Genomic DNA, 23,505 nt, shown 5'->3' on the forward strand with positions numbered 1-23,505 from the left:
AGAATAAATTAAAACCCGCCCCCAATAAGGAAAAAACCCCTTTTCACGAAAGAAGTTTTAAAGGGGATTTAAAAAAAAAAAAAAAAAAAAAAAAAAAAAAACACGCAGCAGCACCTTGACACCCAGTTGAACTTTAAAATTAAGATGAGAGTGGCAAGAAAGAAAATGCACATTAACATTTTACATGTCTGAAGTGCATGTATCACTTAAATATGAAGTCACACACTGTGACGCATTATGAGCTGCAGTTTTGTTTCTGGTATTCCAGCTCAACCAATTAATAATTTTCAGTTTCATAGAAAATTCTGTTTTCTTTTTTGTCCCTCTACACCCTGTGCTTAAAATGTTCTCCAATCTGGTCCACTGCAAGTCTGAACACTGGTTGGATGTTGTGGCTTGTTGACAACGTTCTGTTAAAGGTGAATGTGAACTCTCATCCTATTGTTTTTGGGCTTTCAGGGTATAATCCAGTTAGAGAAAGAGCTGGCGTTCCTGGGCAGCGTGTGTGCTGCAGCTTTAATGAAGAAAGATTTAGCCCTCCCTATTGGTATGAAAGACAGAGAATAATGGATTTTTCTTGTCCCTTATGGCTATTTTTTTAATAAATCTGTTTTTCTATTTTTAAGTATCAATCTATGTTTGGTCCTGTTTCTAATTTAGGAAACGAGTTGGAGGAAGATCTTGAGATTCTCGAGGAAGCCTCCCTTCAGGTACGTTAGCTGTAAAATTAAACCTGAGGTGTGTTAACTGTAAAAGTGTACATTTCTTAAGCACTTATATATATATATTTTTTTTACCTCACATTTCCTAGGTGTGTAAGGCCCACTCCGGGATTCTGGGGAAAGGTCTGGCCCTCTCTCATTCTCCTACCATACTGGAGGCCCTGGAGGGCAATCTGCCCCTCCACATCCAAACAAACGAGCACTCTTTTCTGGAGGATTTTATCACCTGCGTATCAAACTCAAGCGGAGGGCGACTGGCCAGGTGTGCAGCTGCTCTTTGTTGCTGACAAATCAAGTCAAGTCCATTTTATTGCCATTGCACCGTTACGCTGAAATCAAAAACACACTAGAGTGAGAATAAATAGATCATAGGAGAACAGCAAACGGATCAAATATATGAAACAAGAGCCCTCTCATGCCATTTTTTGCTTTCCTCACGATGCTTCAGAGCCCAAAGCACCTCCTGAGAGCAAAACGAAGCTTATATTGCACTGCAAATCTGAAACAAACTTCTAGAAAACTACAAAACAGCAGAAATAGTTGTTTCTTTTAAATCGAGGCTAAAAATCCACACCTGCTTAGAGTCGTCTTTGATTAGTACTAACCGGAACGTCGATCAACATAGTTGATGTGTTTTGATAATTTTTAATGATGGCATTTGACAAAATGTGATGTTTCTTGCTTGTGTCATAATTGATGTTTTTGTGATGCAAATCGCTGTGAGCTGCCTCGTTACTGAACAGATAAACTTGACTTGAACTCTTTCACCTTTTTGCTCTGTCCAGATGGCTGCAGCCCGACTCTTACGCAGATCCTCAAAAGACCTCTCTGATCCTTAACAAAGATGATATCCGCTGTGGATGGCCGGCCACTGTGGTCGTACAGACTAAGGATCAGTATGGGGATGTGGTTCATGTTCCCAACATGAAGGTAAGGATATGCTTTTTAATTAATTAATTTATTTCCTTCTTTTGGGAACATTTAGATTTTAATGGCTTATAAATTTTTGTAATAGTGTTATTTTACCCAATTAGACTCCGCTTTTATCTTCTTTATCTGTAGGTGGAGGTAAAGGCTGTTCCAGTTTCCCAGAAGAAGTCTGTTCAAACGGATAACATGAGGAAGCTGCAGAGGCTTCCTGGAAGCTCCTCTCCTTCGTCCTCCGGCCCTGACCTCACCTTTGGAGGTCTGCCGATGCCTAAGCTGGAAGCCACCTATGAGCCGGTCATAGTGAAAGAAGCTCGATACATTGCCATTACTATGATGAAGGTCAGCATGACTCACTCACTCTCCGTTTATATTTTCATTTCCTAAAAAAGGGTTGTGGATTCTAGAAGGGAGGGATCCGATTGCTTATTAGTTAGGTGAGGTTCCGTATTTTTTTTTCTGAATTAATTTAGCCTGTCTCCTGCTTTTTTTTAATCAGCAGGTCAGGCTTTCTAGAGGTCAGTGATTAGTTGGAAAACTGCAATCGGTTCACCCCTCGTACACTTAGTTGACCACTTTCTATCTACACACCTCAAAATAAAGAAATGTGCCAATCCCACTTTTTTTTTTTACAAAATCTATTCAAGACAGGGAACACTTTTAAAGGAAAAAATGGTGTAATTACGACATATTCTTGGTTTCAAAAACTGCCAACATTTCTAAATCCAGTTGGTTCCAAGACTTACTGTTCATTGTGGCAATCTCAATTAAAAACGTTGCCCTTTCTAGAATCTTCTCAAAACTTTGGCTCCTCCTATCTGAATTAAATAGTTTCATATCACAGAAAAGTGATATCTCATCCTGTTGTTTTCTGGATGATGTGTCCAGGGATCTAAAAAAAAAACAGAAGGGCAACAGTTTAGTTTTCAATTGGGCCAATTACCGAGTAGTAATTGGGCAGATGATAGAGTAAAATTATCATCATAACTACTTGAGGAAATAACATGTAATACAAGGATTACACAAAAAAAAAAGGTTGGTTGTTACCTTCAAACTCATTTTCTACATTTCTTTTTAGGTGTATGAAAACTACTCTTTTGAGGAGCTGCGTTTTGCTTCTCCCACCCCAAAGAGGTAAGCAGCGGTATGCAGACCACACTTTCCACTCAGACGCAGCGTTCTCACCGCTTCCTCCCTCAACAGACCCAGTGAGAACATGCTCATCCGAGCCAACACCGACGGGACCTACAGCGCTAACTGGACCCCAGGAGCCGTCGGTCTCTATACAATCCATGTCACCATCGATGGCATTGAAATAGGTATTCCCCCCCCTCTCCCCCTGTCACTGCCAGCAGTTGGTGTAACTTTGAGCATATTCTGTGAACGCTCTGATTAACATCTGTGCAGTGTGAGTGAGTGTGTGCCTGAGTTCTGAATCTCTTTTTTTAATTTAAGATGCTGGGTTGGAGGTGGAAGTCAAAGATCCTCCAAAAGGGATGATACCACCTGGGACTCAGATGGTGAAGCAGAAGCCCGAACCTCAGCCAAGCAAGGTGAGTTTTATTTTTCTTTCTGTTGAACATAAACACACACACACACACATACAAATGAAATGTTTTAGAGCATCTAAAACAAGGATTATTTGTTTTTCAATCCATTGTCTTACACCTGCTTATCCCAGCGTTTCACTGGACAATAGGTGGGGTGCACCCTGGACTGATTGCTTGTCCGTTACCGGGCAACACAAAGATTGCTGACGATAATCCTGAACGCAATTACCTAAGGGCAATTTAGAGTTACCAATTAAGTTAGTTTTGTTTTTGGAGGAAGCTGGTGTGCCTGTGATGCACAGGGAGAACATGCAGCATGTCTGAAGAGTTCATATTTAGATTGGATTACTCTGTTTTGAGCCCAACAGTGTTTTAATAAATGTATTGACATATTCAGGATTTACGTTATAACTTATATTTTCTGTATTAAGTACTCAAAAAGTGCATCTTAATGTATGTGCAACTCTTGTCCAGCCCATTTTGAATTCCAGAGTGAACAAAAAATCCCCATTTATATCCAGTAGATGAGGAAAAAGAAGAGACAAGTTTGATTTGAATCTTAAAAAAGAAACCCCAAATGATTTGTAGCATGTTGTCCAGAGAAAATTAACAATCAAGGCCTGAAAGTGAGTGAGTTTGTTGTTGATATTGAGGGATTAGCAGCCATTTATGCTTACAGGCTGGAAAGATCGTAACGAATATGCCGTCAACTAATAAGATCCAATTTGATTTCATCATCATTTTGTGAAAAGGATTTTACTTTTTCTGAATGTCATAATGGGGAAACAAGCAACAATGTGTGATGTTCGGTATTGTTAAAATAAATAAACAAGCTTTGGAACTTGTTTTTCCCATAAAAGCGAGTTTAAAGAAGCACCGACTCGTCCTACTGAAAACCCACCTCCTAATGTTCTGTGCTCTTCTGCTGTGATGATGCGTATGATGCAAAGCAGGCTCTGTATGGGGACAAATCGCATGTGAGCGCCCACCATCAGTGCCTCCCTTGACATTTCTTTCCTTCTGATGCACCTCTTGTTGTTAATTTCTTCCTATTCTTTGCTTCTGCTGATCTCGATCTCCATCTCCCTTCTGACTCTATCAGGTCCGCAAATTTGTGTCCAAGGACAGCGCGGGCCTGCGTGTCCGTAGTCACCCCTCCTTGCAGAGTGAACAGATAGGCATAGTGCACGTCAATGGCACCATCACTTTTATTGACGAGGTAACTCAATGAAAACCCCCCCAAAAAAAAGATCATAGACGTAGAAGCTGGACTACTCTGATCCAAGCTTTTCTTCTTTAAATCAAGAAGTTCAAACTAGAAAATGAGACAAATAATGTCAAGTTTAAAGACTTTGTCTGTAATTTTGGTATATTTAACAGAATCATTTCTCTGTAATAATTATTGCTTTTTATAACTTTGATGATCTTCTTTTAAGTTGCTTCATTTCATCTTGCAAGACACTCTGAGGCCACATGAAAGATTCTGGTGCTTTTTCTAATACTTTAAGTAAATTTGTTAGCTCTCTATACATCCTGGAGTCGATTTCTGCTGATTTGCTTCTCGCCGTAACGGCAAAAAAAACAAAAAACAAAAACAAAAAAAAAACCCTTTCCTGCAGCCTCAGAGATGTCAGATGTTTGTGATCTGGGTGATTTCCCCTTCTGTCTCCTTTAGTAACAAGCCGGCATGGCTGTGCTCTGCTCTGTTGCTTGTTTTCCCCCTTAGATCCACAATGATGATGGAATATGGCTCAGGCTCAATGATGAAACAGTAAAGAAGTATGTTCCCAACATGAATGGTTACACAGAAGCCTGGTGCCTCTCTTTTAATCAGCACCTGGGCAGGAACCTACTGGTCCCAGCTGACGTAAGTAGAAGGCGGCCTGCTTTCAGTAGCTTTCACCCGGCCTGACGATGACAGGCTCATGCACTGTTGGTTTGGGAAGGAGCTCGTCTATATTGTATAGCAATGGTTTCGCTTACATGTCCTGGTGGTAGCATGGTAAGCGGTCAGTTAAAAAGGGCAGCTCTCGGGGTGTTTTTGTGCATGATGCAGAGTCCCGTAACATTATTCATACCTCTTGAACTCTGTGTCGCGTTACAACCACAAACTTCCATGTATCTCATGGGACTTTAAGTGATAGACAAATAAAAGTTCAGTTGAATAAAAATGATACTTGGTTTTCCCCACGTTATACGAATGAAAGTCAGAAATTTTTTTTTTTTTTGCACTCAGCCTCCACCAGTCAATATTGTGTAGAAATAGATTTCACTTCAGCTACAGTTGCCAACCTTTTGGGTAGAATCTGTCATGTCTCTTCCAGCTTTGCAGATCTAAATCTTTACCCGTTCTCCTTTCCTCAATCTCCGATTGGATGGAGAATATCTGGGAACATCAGTTTTCCCGACTTGTCTCAGATTCTCAGTTGTGTTTGCACTTTAATTGGGAGATTTTAACGATGGCTGAAACAATTAATTTGATTAATTATGATGAATCAATTTTTGAAATTACACTCAACAAATTTAGGGTTAGGGTTTGATAGTTTAGGGTTTGATTAATTAAGTGGCGTATACAGACAAAAGAAAAAGGCCAGTAGCTGAAAGGAGCAATACTTTGAGCAATAATTAAAACAAGACTGTACAAAAACATATATACATTTTATAATAAAGATTAAAAAAAAAATCTCCTCTGTCGGTAAATATGCTCTACCCTGAACTCAAGTGGCATAGCTTTAGCTTCATATTAAGTAAAAGAAGTAATTATCCTATTTAGCATCTTTTGGTATCAAATTATTAATCGGTAAAGTTCAAAAAAATAATCACAAGTTCGAAGTGACGCTCCACTGATGTGAAGTCTAGCAGAAAAGGCTGAGCTTTTCACACGCTGATGTTAGAAGCATTTTCTAGCTGCAGCTGCATCCTTTGCTACTAGTGGAATGCTATGTTGTTGCATTGTAGGCAATAAAATGTTTATTTTCTTGTTCAAGAAAGAATTGAATTATAAATGTTTTTAATATTGTAAAAATAAAAAGAAAAGGCTTCACGATGCAGCTGGATTTATGAAGACAGTTTGTTGCGATACAGTAAAGTGAGCTGAATACAAATGCATGCCACATGCATTTTGGTAAATCCAAAAAGCAATGAACATCGTTTTACATTTTCATTAGTAAAACAAGTTTGATCAGCACGTTACAATCACTCCCCAGTTACTTTCTTCTGTGTTGTTCCCTCACGTAAAATACGTTGACTTCTGTGGCTGCAATGTGACAAAAATACAAAAAAAGAATTCAAGAGGAATGAATATTTGCTCGGGGAACCGCATAACTGAGAAAGACCGGAGTATGAAACTTTCACTAACGCTGCAAAGGACAAGCTGCTAATCAGTGTGCATGTGTTAACTCGTGTCTCATTCTTTGTTTAGCTGAACACCTTAAAGGAACACCTGATTTGTAGTCTCCACTTTGTTTTGTGCATTAGTGAGAATCCCAATGCAGCGACTGATTCACAAGGAGAAAGAGAAACGATAAAAATGTGGTGCAGGTTTATTCTGTAATGAAGGGTGTTTTAGTTGGTGTATCTGACTTGCAAACTGTCTTTCTTAAGGGTATGTACTTTTTTTTTTTTTTTTTTTGGAATTTGCTTATTACATAGCATTTTCTTCTTAAAAACAAGGTCAATATTACAACGGTTCTTTTTTGCTATAAAATTAATCAGTGGTCCATAAAAAGAATATGTGTAACATTTTAACTTTACTGCATTGCAACTCCTCCTCTGCATTGGGATGTTTTAGTTGCTAGGAGGCTTCAGTGAAAGGTCTCTGTCTGAACAGCATGGCACACTACATCATCCAAGTGGGGGATTTTTTTGGAAGTCTCCTATTTATCTATATTTTATTGTATTTTGGGGGGGAAAGAAATCTCCCCAAAGTGTTTGCAGGGAACTTCTGTTATTGCTTTAAATATGTAACCATTTTGGGCCCTTTTATTGGTGATGCACACCAATAATCCCACCTATTTGACATCCGCCCAAATCTAACCGATGTCCTTCTTTTCTTCAAATAAACCTCTTAAAGCGGTAAAACCAGAATGCCCAGGGCTGAACTTTTTTTTTTTCCTTCCAAAAAAATACATGCACTTTCCCCCCGCCCCGTTTCTGCTTTTTCTTCCTCCTGAGTCGTCTACTGTTTTTTGACTCTTTTACGATTTGCTCAGAATGTTTTTAACGCAAGCCAAGGAGTCAGGGATATCGCCTTTTTGTCATGGACTCCCTTATCTATATTCCCACCGCAGGTGAGTTGTTTGAATCGGGGATAAATAGCTTGACGGTCTGTGTGTTATTCCACGTGTCGCCTTGAAACCCTTGTGAGTCAGACGTCAGAAGTGTACTTGCATGGTTGTTAGAACGCCGAGGTTAATGACATTTCGGCCTCATACGTCCCCTGTGCCCAACTCCATTTTTGGTGTTTGGAAATTTTGCGTAATTGCTTTAAAGGGTTGGTAGTTGCATGGGTCTCAGGTGTTGATGTCCAGGCTGTTGCATGAGATTTTGTGATATGAAAACACAGTGCCCATGTTCAAGCATGACTCCCTTCAAGCTGTATTAAAAAAAAAAAAGCCTTTTGCTTTTTAGTAGGCCCATTGTTTGTCAGAACTATTTCAGTGTTGAATAGATTCTTGATTTCTTGTGTCTTTGTGTGTGTGTGCTGAGAACACTGCGATCCCGAACACAAAGAATGAAGCGTACGCTCTTAGAATTAGCTGAACCGAAAACATCTATTTTTAGCTTGTTTTGATGACTTGCCGTATTTGTTTTAAGGGTTTTAAGCCCCGCTTGGCTAATGGATTGTGCATTAGGTGCTAAGGTATTGAAATTTACTCGCCTTTTGATCCATTACAACCATTAAATTTAATGCATTCTTTGATATTATAGACCGATACTAAGTAGTGTGTAATTGTTAGGGGGAGTGAAAAATTATACACAGGTCCAAGTCTTTTGGGCGATCTCTTGCTGCTTTTCACATACAGAGACTGAGATTTTTGCTCATTCTTCATTTACAAACATGAATAGACAGCAGGTTTCTCTGAAGATTTTTTTTTTAAGCTGATTTAGTCCTGGATATTGACTGGACATTGCAGCAAATGGAAATGCTGAGGTTCTTTTATTAAAATGTTTTTTATTTTTATTTTTACATATTAAAAGTGTCACTATGTCCCGACAGCATAATATGTGACGGATAATCTGTGGTCCCACCTTCTCATTGTTGCCCTTCTTCCATCTGCAGAAATGCATCGCTCTCAGTTAGGAACAACCTATCAGAGTGGAGGATGGTTTCAGCATGATTGATTGTCAATCATGCTTGTGTACGCATAGCTTATACCTATTCCATTTCATTATGGTAATCTACTTTGTGAGGGTCTTTCAGCATAGAATTCCAACCAACTAGATTGAAGTTTGTGGTTGTAACATTAACACAAAAAGGGAGGGAAAAGTGTGAATACTTAATATTCCAGCATTGTTTCCAGCCTTTTTTTTTTTTTTTAAGCTTCTCAGACCTTTTTTGTTGCTGTTTTAATTTTTGCTTGTACCTTTTGCAGGAGGTCAGGGGCCAGTCGGAGGAGAACGTAAAGGAGGTGAGCAGCTGCCCTTCCCAGGAGGCTCCCGTTCGGGTGCAGAACAGGGCAGGGCAGGGCGGCGGCCCGGGGCTTTATAAGGTAGTGAAGACCGGCCCCTCTGGTCACAACATCAGAAGCTGTCCAAACCTTAGGGGTATCCCTATTGGAATGTTAGTACTTGGCAACAAAGTCAAGGCCATAGGCGAGGTACGCACTCACCCTAAAAATAATACAATGTGTTTTTGTGGCTGCAGCTCAATAATTTAGTCTGTGTAGATCTCCTTACATGATTACTTTTACTTTCAAAGCTGTTGTCTGTAGCTTCCGGGCATGGGGTTTGTTCTCTGCCTTTGCACTTTCTGAGGTCTTATCAACTTCTGTGGCTGCAGTACTTAACACCTGACTAATTCCAGCATATGTGTAAATTTATGATGATCTTAGGGTGTCAAGTTCAGCTGCCTTGGTAAAAAATAACAAGAAAACAACCTGATTGCCAAATCCTGGAGCCTTTCTGTACCTTGACTTCACTTTTCTTGTTCTTTTTAACTGCTCTGTAAGTTTGATTTAAACACCTCTGTTTCCCGTGATCTTGTCCATGCGGAGCCTCCTCTCTTCCTTTTCGTCCTTGGCTGTTGTGGCGTGTCATGCTGTTCAGTATATTTCTGAGACTGCTCTTGAATGCCCTGTGCGGATGTGGGAGATGCTGCCTGCATTTACTAATACTTCCGTCTGTGTATGTTTTTCCACAACAATAATATTCCAGGGCGTTGAGAAAACACAACTTCATGCATTTACCTTTCAATAAATCACCTCTATCTTAGAGTAAGTTGTTTTTAATTAATTTAACCACAGTTTTGTCCAGCAGTATCTTCTGACGAAATCGGCTTCATGTAATCTTCTGCTTATGAACACTTGTGCCTCTGAGATGACCCAAATGCTTGCATGTCGTTGATCCTTCTGTGGCAGAGATTTGCTCTTGGTTTCTGTGTGTGCCGTAACAAACTGGATGTCGAGTGGGTGAACAGTGAAATGGATCAAACTGGCTTTGGAAGGATGTGCGAGAGTACGAATAAAACATGTTGTTTGTGCGTCAGGTTGTGAACTCAGAGGGAACCTGGGTGCAGCTGGATAAGAACAGTGTAGTGGAGTTCTGTGAGAGCGATGAAGGCGAGGCGTGGTCGCTGGCCAGAGACCGCGGTGGTGGCCAGTACCTCCGTCATGACGATGGTGAGTTTCGTTTGACCTCATAGCGTTTGGTGGCGATTGGAAAAATTTACAGAACCCTCGGTATCCATTTAATTTGTCGTTTTTGGACATTTAAAATGTCTTTGAAAGCCAGTCTTGAATGTTTATTTTTACAAATTTGATTTTATTGCCATTTGACATTGTGTGCCAACAACATGTGACAGAATTTAACAGCTCTAGAGATAAATTTATCTCAATGTGTTTTTATGCAATCTTACCAGATTAATCCGATTTACTGTGGAGGATTCTCTATCTGATTAAATATCTCAAGAGTGAATGTTAAGGCGAGGCGATCTAACTTGGATTTTTCAGAACAAGCTTTGATCGAGCATGGGAATCAGACCCCGCCTCCCAGTCCCTTCTCTGTGCAAGCTTTCAACAGAGCAACTACTTCAAATGGAGCACAGGGCTTTGATTATGGCATCTCCAACAACAAAGGTGAGTTTACTAAAGATGGCTTTTGTTAACAAAAACAGTTGATGAGCTGACATTACCTGAACGGAATGTTCCTTAATATTAATATACATCTTTATACATTTATCATAGCTCATTGTCATGCTTCTCTCTTGCTTTTGAAAATGCTTGAAAGCATCACCAATGGATTTACAGTTTACCGATTCTTTAACTCTGTCCCTTGTGAGATGTTTAAATCATTTATGATCTTGTTCTCGGTTTGTAGCTTTTCCGGGCCATATTTATCAGGAAAAACTGTTGTATATCTCAAAATATCACTGCTGTATTTGATTAAACATATTGAAAAGTTATTTATTTTTACCAACTATAGTGAGATCTCCTCTACATATGTGGCTCTCTTTGAATCCCAAGGTGTCATCTGTTTTTTTTTTTTTTTCTGTTTTCTTTTTTGAGGTTTCTGCATGCTTTTTAATTTGTCTAATGCTGCTGTGTCATGCCTCACATCTCTGCAGTGTTGGGCATATGTCTGCATGCATGGGCCAGTCAGTGTCATTTGAACTTTTTTGTGGGCTTTGTAGTTGGATGCAGAAGCCGGCTCTGAACACCCCTCTCACCCCTTTCTCTGTATTGTTTTAGTTAAGTCTCCTTTACAATACGTGGTCCTTTATTTACTCAGTTATCTTCAACTCATTGCGAAGTACAGCGAGCATCACCTCAGGGACAGTGCAGATGTAGCCTCAGTAAAGTGCATTTATCCCCTTTTTTTTGGTTGAATATTGTGCCTTTGTCGTGCCAGTTTTCCTACAGTGATTTTCTCTGCCCTACGTGGCTTAAGAGGTTTTCCTCTTGAGAGTCTGTGCTCTGCGGAGAATTATGGTTTTAAAAACCAGTATTAAGCTTCAACTGTTTAGTAGTTTAGAATCAGATCGAAGGTCAGCCACAAAACAATGTATGTGTAATCGAGCACAGTGACAACACAATGTTTGACTGCCAAATGTTGCAGTTCATAGATGCAACTTATTTGCTTCTTCTTTAGAGAATGAAATAAATATACAGAGTAATCCATTGGGCTTCTCGACAAAAGAACGTTCAACAATCTTTCCATCCTTGCATCCATTGTCTTTCACTTATCCAAGGTGGGGTAATGAGTAGCAGGGAAACCCAGTAATCCCTCGTTCCAGCAGTGGAATCCCACTGTGTTCCCAGGCCAAAAGGGATTTATAGCTCTACCATTTAGTTCTGGGTCTATCCCAATGCCCTTTTAAAGAGAGAGGCACCTCTTTTTCAGTCCTTTGTCCATCCATCCCTTTTTGAGTAATTTGAGAACTTTGCTTTTGGTTCATTGGTTTCTCTTCAGCACATCAAACTGCCCACATTACTTCAGATGAGACTGTATCTGAATTCTCCTGCTTGAAGCAGATTCTACGCCGACTTGGAGAGAGGTTGAGGATACCTCAGACTTGGAGCAGCCGACTCTCATTCAAGCCATGTGACACTCTGCTGCAAACCACCCCAGTAAATGCTGAAGTTCTTGACTTGCAGATATCAACTCAACTACATAATCTGGAAAGATCAAAGTTAAGACCTTGAGGGTTTCCGGGGTAGATGCCTTCATTCCCATGGCTACGTCTTGAGAAACACTTTAAACACCATAAACGGTGACCCTGAGTATGGACAGCTCAGGTAGAATCCAACCTGCACTGGAAACGAGACTGACTTTGTGCTAAGAATGTGATCACGGCTCTTACTTTGGATATACAAGGACTGGATGACCCTTGCAAGCTTCCCTGGCATTGCATACTCTTGCTGAACCCCCAACAAAATGATAATGGCTGTGTGAGCCACATCCAGAAAACCATGTGAAATGGACAGCTGAACTTCCATGACATTCATCCTCATCCCTTGATTAAACATGAAACATGAAAGAAACTTTGACTGAAAATCTCAGAAAACGAGGCTTTCTTCGAGACGTTATAAATTCTTTTTCAGCATTGTTTAGTTTTATAAGGTCTGTCCGGCAGCCTCCCCATGCATCAGATCCCGCTCACCACTGGGTGACAATACGTGAGATACATGGACCACCTTGTGCTGTAACGTGGTGTTTGTTATAGTGCTCCTTTTTATAGCGAAATTCAGTAACTTAATGTTTAGATTCAGATTTGGGAAACCAATCATATCCCTTTAGGTAAAACCATCATTATCATCATGAAGCTGGGTAATCTGAGCTACCTTTCCGTGTCTAAGCACTGACAAGAGACAGACTTTCCCCTCCAAAGAGTCTACCCTGTGGAGGGGTCAACACCAATACTGTGGGCATCCCTTGCACCCACTGAATACTGTCTTGCTTGGAAATTCAAGAGAAGAAGAGAGTCCACCCCATTTCTGCAGGCTAGGTCCCAGAGTCGAGGCCGTTTGAAGGTGCTCACCACCACACACAGTTTCTACTCTTTTTCCTACGAGCAATGTAATATTTAAAGTCTTGAAAGTCGCATTATGACACCTCTGCTTAACCTGCGCCTGACCTGACTTTGAAGTCACGTGTGAGGTGAGCTGTGAGCAGTATGAGAGGGGGCCTTCTTGTAGCACTTTTGGGCTAAGCTCAGCCAAACACCAGAAGCCAATGCTCCAATTTTCCCCTAGTGAGCATTCTGTGGAGCTGGGCTTCAGGAAGGAGCCCTGACCTCCCTTTTCAAAAGCAGGTTCTATCCTAGAGTCAACCATTACTGAACTCCATCGTCTGATTTGATCAATTACCACCTTTAGGTAATATCCAAAAGTTTAATTGGGATTGAATTGAATTAAAACAAGATGTACTGAATGGTGAATTTATTTATTTGCTTTATCTGATTAGTTGTAGTAGATGGCTTTTGTTGTGAATGAGTGTGGTTAACATAAATTTAACTGACCTAAAATGTAAACTTATGAGAAGAGATGTTGGGAAGGATTAGTATTTTAAATTACACGCCCTGAGCTGCTTGAGCAGTTAAATATAATGTGGTTTGGATTTTTTTATATATATATTTTTAGACAGTCTTTTATATTTTAACTTTTTAATAAAAGGACCTTTAGTTGCACATCTAACAAAAGGACTTCCAGGAAGCTGTATGTCCATTTCGGCTCCTCCTATTTAGTAAATCTGTGCTGTCGGCGGTAACTGAATGATTTGGCACAAAATGAACAAACCGACCCTGAACCCCCCCCCCCCCTCCCCCCCCCTCTGACTTCCTCAAAAACCAGAATATAAGCTGCAGTTTCTCCACTTCCTCTGTGTTCATATTTGCAGGTGACCGGTTAAGTGCCATACTGAATTCCATTCAGTCTGGGCCCTTCCTCTCAGCAGCTCCCTCCTCTTCCTCCGTATTTGATCAAGCCGCCCAACCTCCCTCCTCTTCCTCCTCCTCTTCCTCCTCCTCCTCCTCCTCCCTTGTCCACAGCCCATTTGTGTTTGGACAGTCCCCCTCCCAAGTGTCTCAGCCACAACCACAGCTTCTGAGTAAGTCTGTCCTGCTTTCTGACAGCACTTGCTCACACAGGTGTTGATCTTTTTTAACCTTGCAATGTTTTTGTTTTCCTGATTTATTCCTCCATGTTAAATATTCTATGTGGTGAAGAGGGGTGATAAGTGACACATAAACGCTACTGCTCTATGGCGCAGAAATATCTTTAACAAGCTTGCGTGTCTAATGTTTACTGCTGAAATCTTGTTTTTAGTCAAAAATAAATGGTTTGTAATTAAGGAAAAAAAAAAACGCACTCATAAGAAAACAAGATTTCAAGCTGAAATACTTAGACTTAATATCTTGGTAAAATGAATATTTTTGCTATGTGCTCACATAGGAGGCTGAGTTGCTTTGATTTCTGTTTGCTGTGCTTGCTCAGTTGTTTATCGTCTCCGTTTCCTTCATGGTTTTTATTGCCACATAAGCGTCTCATTTCATTTCCCACCTCAGCCAGCCCGAGACTTTTATCTAAGCATTAAGAGCAGTGGCCTGTGCAGATTTTTGTATGCCAGCTCGATCATTTAAATGAAAAAGTGTGACGATATAAAAGACGGTCAGCTTAGATTGGAAGATCCTTGGAGGTTTCAGCTGAAGTAATATTCTTTGCACATGTTGATTTATTTTGTGGCATTGTTGCTGTCTACTTTCTTGTTGGTTCTGTGTTGTCTGTCTGCAGAGTCCTGTGAGGGTCATTAAAACATAGATGCAACTTAAAGCACAACTTCCTTGATTGCCTGCGATGAGCAGATTAAATACAGAATAACTTGCATTATTGTTTTTTCTGTGATGCATGCATGAAAGGGAAATTCTCTGTAGCTATCGCTTGAAAGAATACAAAAGAAAAATCTAAAAATAGCCATGATACAATTTTTAAATATGTATTTAAAAATGTTTCTCACGTGTTTCCCCACATTTTAAGAATAATTAAATGTCTTGGAGACAAATCTGTATCTTTAGGTCAGAGTTTAATAAAAAAAAAAAAAAACTGCTGGGAAAACAACTTGGCTCCAAATGGCAGATTTAAGACTTTTCTGGTCATTTTTCCCCAGGCCCATTATTTACATTTTGCCATTTGTGCATCTTTGTTTCTGTAGATGTGTGCATGTCAGGCTCTTGGTTATTGAATACGGTTCAATTCCTTCCATCAAAAGCTACTAATATTTAAAAACCAAACGTTCATTGTGGTGTTCTGCATCACGTAATGCTTTTTTATCACTTGACACGTCTAAGCAACAAGTTTCTTTTCACAAAACCCACAGGCCTCTGTGACTTCACTGACTTTTTCTAAGTGTCTTGTTTCCTCATGTTCCATCTATATATCTTCCCATTAGTTTGTGCGTTGTCGTTTTCCTGTTTCGGCTTCATGATTTGACTCCATTGGCTTCCTCTTCGTTCTTTCTTCCTTTCTGTCCGTCTGTTCTTCCTCCCTCCCTTTCTTTCTTTCTGTCTTGCATTTCATGTCTGGCCTGTTTACCTGCTCCACTGTTTCCCACAGTAGATGGCTCATCTCGCAGCCTTGCTTCTCGTGAGCGTGTGCACAAAAGCAGTGTGTCGGTGGCTGGTCATGGTAGTGCTCTCTCATCTCTCGCTCTAAGGCAAAAGGGTGGGTAATCACAGATTGCATGCTCCCTTCAGACTCAACAGAGGGTGGGTATGAACTCCAGAAAAAAAAAAAAAAAAACTCCTCTGTGGAGCCTTTTATGTTTATGTTATGATTAACCGTTTTTGGAATCTGGGTGTTACTGCTTAGACAGTACGGCTCAGGGAATTAGTAGGAGCATAAAAAAATATTGTTTGACAATATTGATTACCTAAATTTTGCTGAATGCAAAAAGTGACAAACATGGACAGAGCCCTCTGGCAAAAACGTATAAAAAGCTGTTAAATAAATTTATTTTTAATTTCATAACCATAATCATACACTGAAAAACTTAAAAAATCCGACCTTTAATTTGAGCACATTTATTCACTGGTGGGAAAAAAATCCCATTTTCTCAAAAAAATTCTTTTTACAAAATCACCATTAACAGTTATTGATACCTTAGCTGGTAATACCTACAATCCTCTATTGCTAATAGGACAGCATTTAATTTTCTGCTGTAATTCATAAGGTTGGAGCATAAAGAGAGAGATTTAGCTTTTGTATCAATTAGGTCTACAAACTTGTCTGGTAAACCATTTTGGTTTGATTTCTGACAGAGCTTTCCTCAAAATTGGGTTGGAAACCATCTTTCATCAATGCTTTCATTGTCCACTGACTAATTCCATTCTAAAAATTGCTTTTAACTACCTTTATTAATCACGAGTCTTAACATCTTTCATCTTCAAGGCTTTAGTTCTCTTGTTTGTTTTGACACATTACAATTTTTTGTGTGTTTGCTGTTTTTTTTTTTTAATGACTCTTCAACGATAATAGCATGTTTTCTAACTCGTATGTGTTTGAATCGTCAATGCTTTTAGGCGAACGAGGGAATCTGATGTCCGGCGCGCGCTCCGTGTCCCAAACCAGCAAACAGCGTCAGGAAAACCGCTCCCCCAAGCAAGAGAGTCGAGGAAGCCACTCCTCTGAACAGGGCCGGGTGAAAACGAGCGAGGGCGGCCTCTCGGCCAGCGAAGCTCTCATTCTGCGGTCGGACACGGCCAAGCTGAGGAGTGACTCTCACAGCCGCTCCCACTCGCCCAACCACAACACTCTACAGGCGCTAAAGGCGGACGGTAGAACCTCGGGCAGTCGGGCCGAGTCGCCAAATCCAGGCTCTCGCTCCTCTTCTCCCAAACAAAAAGGCGTGTCCTCGTCGGGACGATCCAGTCCCTCGAGCAACTTATCCCAGCACTCCTCTTCGAGCCACCATGACAAAAACCTACCCCCCAAAGTCAGCCCTTCTTCTAAAGCAAAACTGGATCCTCCCAGGGAGAGATCCAAGTCAGACTCGTACACTCTTGATCCGGACACGCTCAGGAAGAAGAAGATTCCCCTCACAGAGCCGCTGAGGGGAAGATCTACGTCTCCTAAATCTAAGCTGTCTCCTAAAGATCCCAATAAAGAAGTGATCAGCAATGCAGAAAACCGTGCTCCATCTCCACATGTGACCCAGGAGAACCTCCACAGTGAGGTAGTGGAGGTCTGCACCTCTAGCGCTCTCCTCTCCAACGAGGACATCAATGATGAGAACGCGGAGCTCCGCAATTCGGAGGAGGGCTCGTGCAAAGTCCACTTCAGCATTGGCAAAGCTCCTGTCAAAGAGGAGCTGGAGAGCCGCTCGTCGCCCAAAGTCAGCCGCAAGACGTCCAGCCGACACACGCGTCCCAAGAAAGACAAATCTGGGCCTCTGTTCAAAGCTGAGAGCACATCGAGAATCGCAGAGCCCGTCAAACAGGCCATGTCTCCCTCGGTGGCTGAATGCGCTCGTGCGGTTTTCGCTGCGTTCCTCTGGCACGAGGGGATCGTCCATGACGCCATGGCCTGTTCGTCCTTCCTCAAGTTTAACCCCGACCTGACCAAAGAGCAAGCCCCCATTCGTAACTCGCTGGGCGGACAGGGACCCGAGGAGAAAGAGAGCAAGTTGAAAAACCGTCACTCCTTGGAGATTTCTTCTGCGCTCAACATGTTTAATATCGCACCCCACGGCCCAGACATCTCCAAAATGGGCAGCATCAACAAAAACAAAGTCTTATCCATGCTGAAGGAGCCTCCGCTGCCAGAGAAGTGCGAGGATGGGAAAGGGGAGGCCTCGTCTTATGAGATGACCTCTCACCCCTGCTTGAGGCCGAAGTCGATTTTGCCGCTAACCTTGCAGCACTTGGTTGCGTTCTGGGAAGACATTTCGATGGCCACCATCAAAGCAGCCACCCAGAACATGATCTTTCCCAGCCCGGGGTCCAGCGCCATCTTAAAGAAGAAGGAGCACGAAAAGGACAGCAAAAAGGCAAAGAAGGAGAAGAAGAAGAGGGAGAAGGCGGAGGTACGTCCAAGAGGGAATCTGTTTGGAGAGATGGCTCAACTCGCCATGGGAGGACCGGAGAAAGACACCATCTGCGAGCTGTGTGGGGAGTCTCACCCTTATCCTGTCACCTACCACATGAGACAGGCTCATCCAGGTGAGAAGAGCAAAGTCCTTTTCCTTACAAACCGCAAACCCGTCCCGATCGGTTTTCAAACGAGCTTCTTTTGCATTTCCAATCCAGGTTGCGGTCGTTACGCCGGGGGTCAGGGCTACAACAGTATTGGCCATTTCTGTGGAGGCTGGGCTGGGAATTGTGGAGATGGAGGCATAGGAGGCAGCACCTGGTACCTGGTCTGTGATCGCTGTCGTGAGAAATACCTGAGAGAGAAACAGACGGCAGCTAGGGAAAAGGTAGCATACGTCGACGAATTGTCATCTCCGTCTCCTTTCTGCTTCTATGATTACATTTTTTTTTTTTAATCTAACCTAATACGGACAACATAATCTTAAAGGTGAAACAGTCGAGGAAGAAGCCTCTGCAGGTGAAGACTCCTAGAGCTCTACCCACCATGGAGGCCCACCAGGTGATCCGAGCCAACGCGTTGTTCCTGCTGTCCCTCAGCAGTGCAGCAGAGCCCAGCATGCTCTGCCATCATCCTCCCCGCCCCCTTCACTCGCAGCTGCTCCCCAGCCTGAAGGAGGGCGTGTCAGAGGAACTCCCCAATAAAATGGGCTGCCTCTATCTACAAACGCTAGCCAGGTAGTTACAGGGCGACTTCAACTTTCTTCTGGCGAAAACAGAAAATGAGGGTTACAATGATGTCTTTTTGGGGTTTGTTTTGTTTTTTTGTCTTTTGTTTCAGGCAACACACTGAGAACTTTGGAGCTTATCAAGATGACAACCTTTTCCAGGATGAGATGAGGTATCTGCGGTCGACGTCCGTTCCTGCCCCATACATTTCTGTCACACCGGACGCTTGTCCCAATGTGTTTGAGGAACCAGAAAGTAATATGAAGTCAATGCCCCCCAGGTAAAAAAAAAAAAAAACTCCTTACGACTTTTTATTCACGCCATATCAATCAGACTATTACAGTAAGGCTGAGGTAAAAGTGTAATAGAAGTAAGAAGTACTGCCACCTGCAGGCGGTGAGTTAGCAGCCACGTAAAACCCCATGTTTTTAACAGTTTTTGCAGAAAATTTGCAATGGACTCACAATTAATCTTTAATATTGTGAGAATTTCACAATATTATATGCACAGAAGTTTGTAGTTGTAACATTGGAAAAGTTCAGCGGGCATAAATAGTTTTTCACAGCACTGAATTGGTTAAACATCTCTTGACGTCCATACTGTCTACACTTCAGCCAATAACATGCCTGAACAGAACAAGCTTAAATTGTTCTCTTTCGGGATATTCTAACCCAGAGTTTTGCTCCGTTTGTCTTGATTTCCTTTTAGCCTTGAAACCAGTCCGATCACAGACAGTGACACTGCAAAGCGCACCGTTTTTCAGAGGTCTTACTCCGTTGTGGCATCAGAGTACGACAAACAACACTCGCCCTCTCCAGCCCGAGTCAAAGCCGTGCCCAGACGGAGAGTTCATAGCGGCGATGCAGGTAGATCAATGCGAAAGTGATTTGCGTCGCTTGGAGTGAGTCGTGGCATTATTATTTCTGCATAAACCGCTCCGTTTTCCACATAGAAGTGGGCTCCTCCCTGCTGCGCCACCCGTCTCCTGAGCTGTCCCGCCTCATCTCGGCTCATGGCTCACTTAATAAAGGGGAGAGGAATTTCCAGTGGCCCGTTCTGGCTTTCGTTATCCAACACCATGACCTTGAAGGCCTGGAGGTGGCCATGAAGCACGCTCTGAGAAAGTCTGCCTGCAGGGTGTTTGCCATGGAGGTACGGATGTTGTGGGTGGCTGCGAAATTTTGCTTTTCGATGTCGGACGTTGTGATCAATTTTTTAATTTTTTATGTTCTCGTCAGGCGTTCAACTGGCTGCTGTGCAACGTGATCCAGACGACTTCTCTGCACGACATCCTCTGGCATTTTGTAGCATCTCTCACTCCCTCACCATGTGAGCCAGAGGATGAGGAAGATGAGGAGAATAAGGGGAACAAGGAAAATTTAGAACAGGCAAGAGTGGCTTACAGTTACGTGATCTTTTTATGTGTCACTTTTCCTAATCATGAATTATCTCCACGGTTACATAGGAGAGAGACCTCGGGGTTTGTGAACACCCTCTGTCGGACATAGTGATCGCCGGGGAGGCAGCCCATCCGCTTCCCCACACTTTCCACCGCCTTCTCCAGACAATCTCTGACCTCATGATGTCACTTCCTAGTGGCAGTGCACTACAGCAGATGGCACTGAGGTAAAAATCTCTGCTTCTGGAATGCCACTGTCATGGAAATAACTTGCCAGATTGTCTTCTGATTTCAGACAGGCAAACGTTAAGCTTTGCTGTTTGTGTCTCGTCGCTTTAGGTGCTGGAGTCTCAAGTTCAAGCAGTCTGACCACCAGTTCCTCCATCAAAGCAACGTTTTCCATCACATCAACAACATCCTGTCCAAGTCGGACGACGGGGACAGCGAGGAGAGCTTCAACATCAGCGTCCAATCGGGTTATGAAGCTATGAGCCAGGCAAGAACGCAGACCAGTTCTGGCTCTTATTACTGCTCATCTGCTGTGCGTTAAACCAGGAGAAAATTTGTGTTTTTACAGGATCTCTGCCTGGTAACCTGCTTGAAGGACCTAACCAGTGTAGTAGACATTAAAACTTCCAGCCGCCCCGCCATGATTGGCAGCCTGACTGATGGCTCCACGGAGACCTTCTGGGAGTCTGGAGACGAGGACAAGAACAAGACCAAAAGCATCACGTTCAGCTGCGTGAAAGGCATAAACGCCACCAAAGTTTCTGTCCATGTGGACAACTCCAGAGACATCGGGGTAAGGAGCAACACCAAACCAGGCTGTAGAGTTTTAAAGGACACCGGTGTGTTTGATTCAAAAATAAGATCCGTTGTGGAATTGCAACATATGGCAGTGATTGGAAAATTTGGGATCCACTCTTAAAGTCAGCTGGAGTTGATCTGTACAAGTTGAGACAATTTTATTTAAAACCAGTAACACGTGCTTGATTCTCTCGTTTTAGAGACAAAAAGATGGTTGTTTCAATTTCAAGCATATGTTTTTAATAACGAGCAGCAGCTTCAGTACAATAAGGAGTTTGCTGATTTTTAAATTTATTTTTTAATCCACTAAAAAGAGGAGTCAGACAAGCTATCCCTTGTTTTTTTTTTTTTTTTTTTAGGAAATCACTTGTTCATCAAGTCAATTTCTCTGGCATCCTTTATCCTCTACTTCTACGCCTTCAGTCTGGGCGTACACTGTTTTTTTTTATGCTACTGTTTATATTGAGCTTTAAAAAAAAACAACTGGTAAAATAACACTAGCTTAGTGTTAATAATTTGGCTTGTAATATATTCCACTTAATGTCTTGGCATAATTGAGAATTAAGTTACTGAAAATATGTTGTATTATGGATTTCAGGGCATTTATATTTTGTATTTTGTGCAAACAGAACAAAGTCACGTCAGTAACGTTTCTCTGTGGAAAAGCCATAGAGGATCTCTGCAGAATCAAGCAGGTACGTGCCATTTCAGTGACGTAACGTGAGAAATTATTTAAAAACGATTTTGGGCATAAAATAAATGGCATATTCACTCTATAAACCTTTTGTTAGTTTTGACTTGTTGCTTTGGCTGTCTTCCAATTTGTGTTGACTTTTTTTAAAAGACAAGAAGGAATGAAAAATGGCTAGATGAATTGATTATGCTTGTAAAGTGTATTTAACTTTTCTTTTTTTTAAATTACAGGTCGACCTTGACTCGCGTCACATGGGCTGGGTGACGAGTGAACTCCCTGGAGGCGATTATCATGTGATCAAGGTGGAGTTAAAAGGCCCCGAAAACACCCTGAGGGTTCGCCAGGTGAAGGTTCTTGGCTGGAAGGAGGGCGAGAGCATCAAGATCCTTGGACAAATCTCAGCCAGCATGGCTCAGCAGAAAAACTGTGAAGCCGAGACACTCCGAGTTTTCCGCCTCATCACCTCGCAGGTCTGTCAATCTGGTGTGCTGTCTCCGTCATGCGGTTATATCAGCAGATAATACATTCAACTGAAACCGCGAGTATAATTCTTTGGTTTGCATTTAGGTTTTTGGCAAACTAATCTGTGGAGACGCAGAGCCGACGCCAGAGCAGGAGGAGAAAAATCTGCTTTCGTCTCCGGAAGGAGAGGATAAGGTCTGTAGAAATCCAGTTCTGTGTAGCTTCCTCCCAACTGATGCGTTCCTTCCTGATTATTTTTATCTTTTTTTGCTTTCTGCAAACAGGTACCATCTGATGCGGATCTTAAGGAGCACATGGTGGGAATAATCTTCAGCAGGAGCAAACTAACCAACCTGCAGAAACAAGTAAACGTCAAAACCATTCAAAAGTAACCACCGGATCTTTAAAGCGTCCACAGTCCAATGTAACCGCTGCCTTTTGCTTCCAGGTGTGCGCACATATCGTTCAGGCGATCCGCATGGAAGCCACACGTGTGAGGGAGGAGTGGGAACACGCCATCTCCAGCAAGGAGAACGCCAACTCCCAGCCCAGCGACGACGACGCCTCATCCGACGCCTACTGCTTCGAGCTCCTCTCCATGGTTCTGGCTCTGAGCGGCTCCAACGTGGGCCGCCAGTATCTGGCGCAACAGCTCACCCTCATGCAGGACCTGTTTTCTCTCCTGCACACCGCTTCTCCGAGGGTGCAGAGACAGGTGGGGCGTGAATGTGAACACACTGTCCGACATGCAAATTTGTGTTTCGAGGTAGCTTACATATTGCCTGAAAACTGCATGTGCTTCTTCATTGGGATTTCTTCATGGAAATGTCTCCACCAGCTGGTGGTGAGGGGAACTGCAGCATACATAACGGAGAAGTGTTTGTTTGAAACGCGTGTAGCTCTGTGTGCTGGGTAGTAATATAAAGGTTGAATCATGGCAAACACTCATTCTAACCTGTTATTCTGTCTCTTATTCATTGAGTTATACATACCCCCTTCTGTTTATTCCACACATTTAGATACAGAATGTTCCTGTAAGGTTTGCTTGAAGAAGTGAAATTGGTGAAATGACCCGATAAAATGGTCCTAAATAAGGCCTGGACAAATATGTGCATTCAGATTAGAATAAAATTTGTATATAAAATGTTATAAACTTCAATCGACCTGTGCAAAAAATTAAAAAAAGTCTGCTATGCCAACCCTCTTAGCCCAATTCCTCATTGTATGCTTGAGAAATTGATTAGTTCAAACTCTTGTAATAAAGATGTATGCTCAGTAGGACGATATGGCTTAAAAAGCTCACTTTGTTTTCACACAAGATCTGATTTTAATACATTTATTTATTTTTTCCTCTTTTTAAAAAAAAAAAAAAAAAAAATTACAAATAACAGAGAATATTTAAAAAAAAAAGACTTTTACATCAATCATCCCTTTGCACAACAGAGTGTTGGGGCCAAGCTACAAAATTATTGCTAATT

General features: G+C 41.9%; 1 protein-coding gene across 15 annotated transcripts in view; it reads left to right on the plus strand.

Annotated features, from left to right (window-relative positions):
- The window catches only part of mycbp2 (MYC binding protein 2), a 74,150-nt gene that overhangs the window by 44,961 nt on the left and 5,684 nt on the right, over window positions 1–23,505 (plus strand). For 4 of the 15 annotated variants that reach the window (XM_015056717.1, XM_015056749.1, XM_015056735.1 and 1 more), the window contains 30 exons: window positions 460–547; window positions 661–710; window positions 812–984; window positions 1,508–1,652; window positions 1,785–1,991; window positions 2,728–2,783; window positions 2,853–2,968; window positions 3,105–3,202; window positions 4,302–4,418; window positions 4,926–5,066; window positions 7,411–7,488; window positions 8,794–9,018; window positions 9,906–10,038; window positions 10,369–10,494; window positions 13,754–13,963; window positions 16,431–18,068; window positions 18,156–18,325; window positions 18,427–18,674; window positions 18,778–18,945; window positions 19,374–19,531; window positions 19,618–19,817; window positions 19,904–20,053; window positions 20,131–20,291; window positions 20,404–20,560; window positions 20,642–20,866; window positions 21,501–21,566; window positions 21,796–22,035; window positions 22,133–22,222; window positions 22,312–22,392; window positions 22,476–22,742. In XM_015056717.1, coding sequence (XP_014912203.1) covers window positions 460–547; window positions 661–710; window positions 812–984; window positions 1,508–1,652; window positions 1,785–1,991; window positions 2,728–2,783; window positions 2,853–2,968; window positions 3,105–3,202; window positions 4,302–4,418; window positions 4,926–5,066; window positions 7,411–7,488; window positions 8,794–9,018; window positions 9,906–10,038; window positions 10,369–10,494; window positions 13,754–13,963; window positions 16,431–18,068; window positions 18,156–18,325; window positions 18,427–18,674; window positions 18,778–18,945; window positions 19,374–19,531; window positions 19,618–19,817; window positions 19,904–20,053; window positions 20,131–20,291; window positions 20,404–20,560; window positions 20,642–20,866; window positions 21,501–21,566; window positions 21,796–22,035; window positions 22,133–22,222; window positions 22,312–22,392; window positions 22,476–22,742 — 5,982 coding nt within the window. The remainder of the gene's footprint in view (window positions 1–459; window positions 548–660; window positions 711–811; window positions 985–1,507; window positions 1,653–1,784; window positions 1,992–2,727; window positions 2,784–2,852; window positions 2,969–3,104; window positions 3,203–4,301; window positions 4,419–4,925; window positions 5,067–7,410; window positions 7,489–8,793; window positions 9,019–9,905; window positions 10,039–10,368; window positions 10,495–13,753; window positions 13,964–16,430; window positions 18,069–18,155; window positions 18,326–18,426; window positions 18,675–18,777; window positions 18,946–19,373; window positions 19,532–19,617; window positions 19,818–19,903; window positions 20,054–20,130; window positions 20,292–20,403; window positions 20,561–20,641; window positions 20,867–21,500; window positions 21,567–21,795; window positions 22,036–22,132; window positions 22,223–22,311; window positions 22,393–22,475; window positions 22,743–23,505) is intronic. The other 11 variants (XM_015056727.1, XM_015056757.1, XM_015056773.1 and 8 more) reach the window with 11 other exon arrangements.

The sequence above is a fragment of the Poecilia latipinna genome, unplaced genomic scaffold (assembly GCF_001443285.1).
Source record: "Poecilia latipinna isolate Pla-1442-1.1 unplaced genomic scaffold, P_latipinna-1.0 Scaffold60, whole genome shotgun sequence".
NCBI lineage: Eukaryota > Metazoa > Chordata > Actinopteri > Cyprinodontiformes > Poeciliidae > Poecilia > Poecilia latipinna.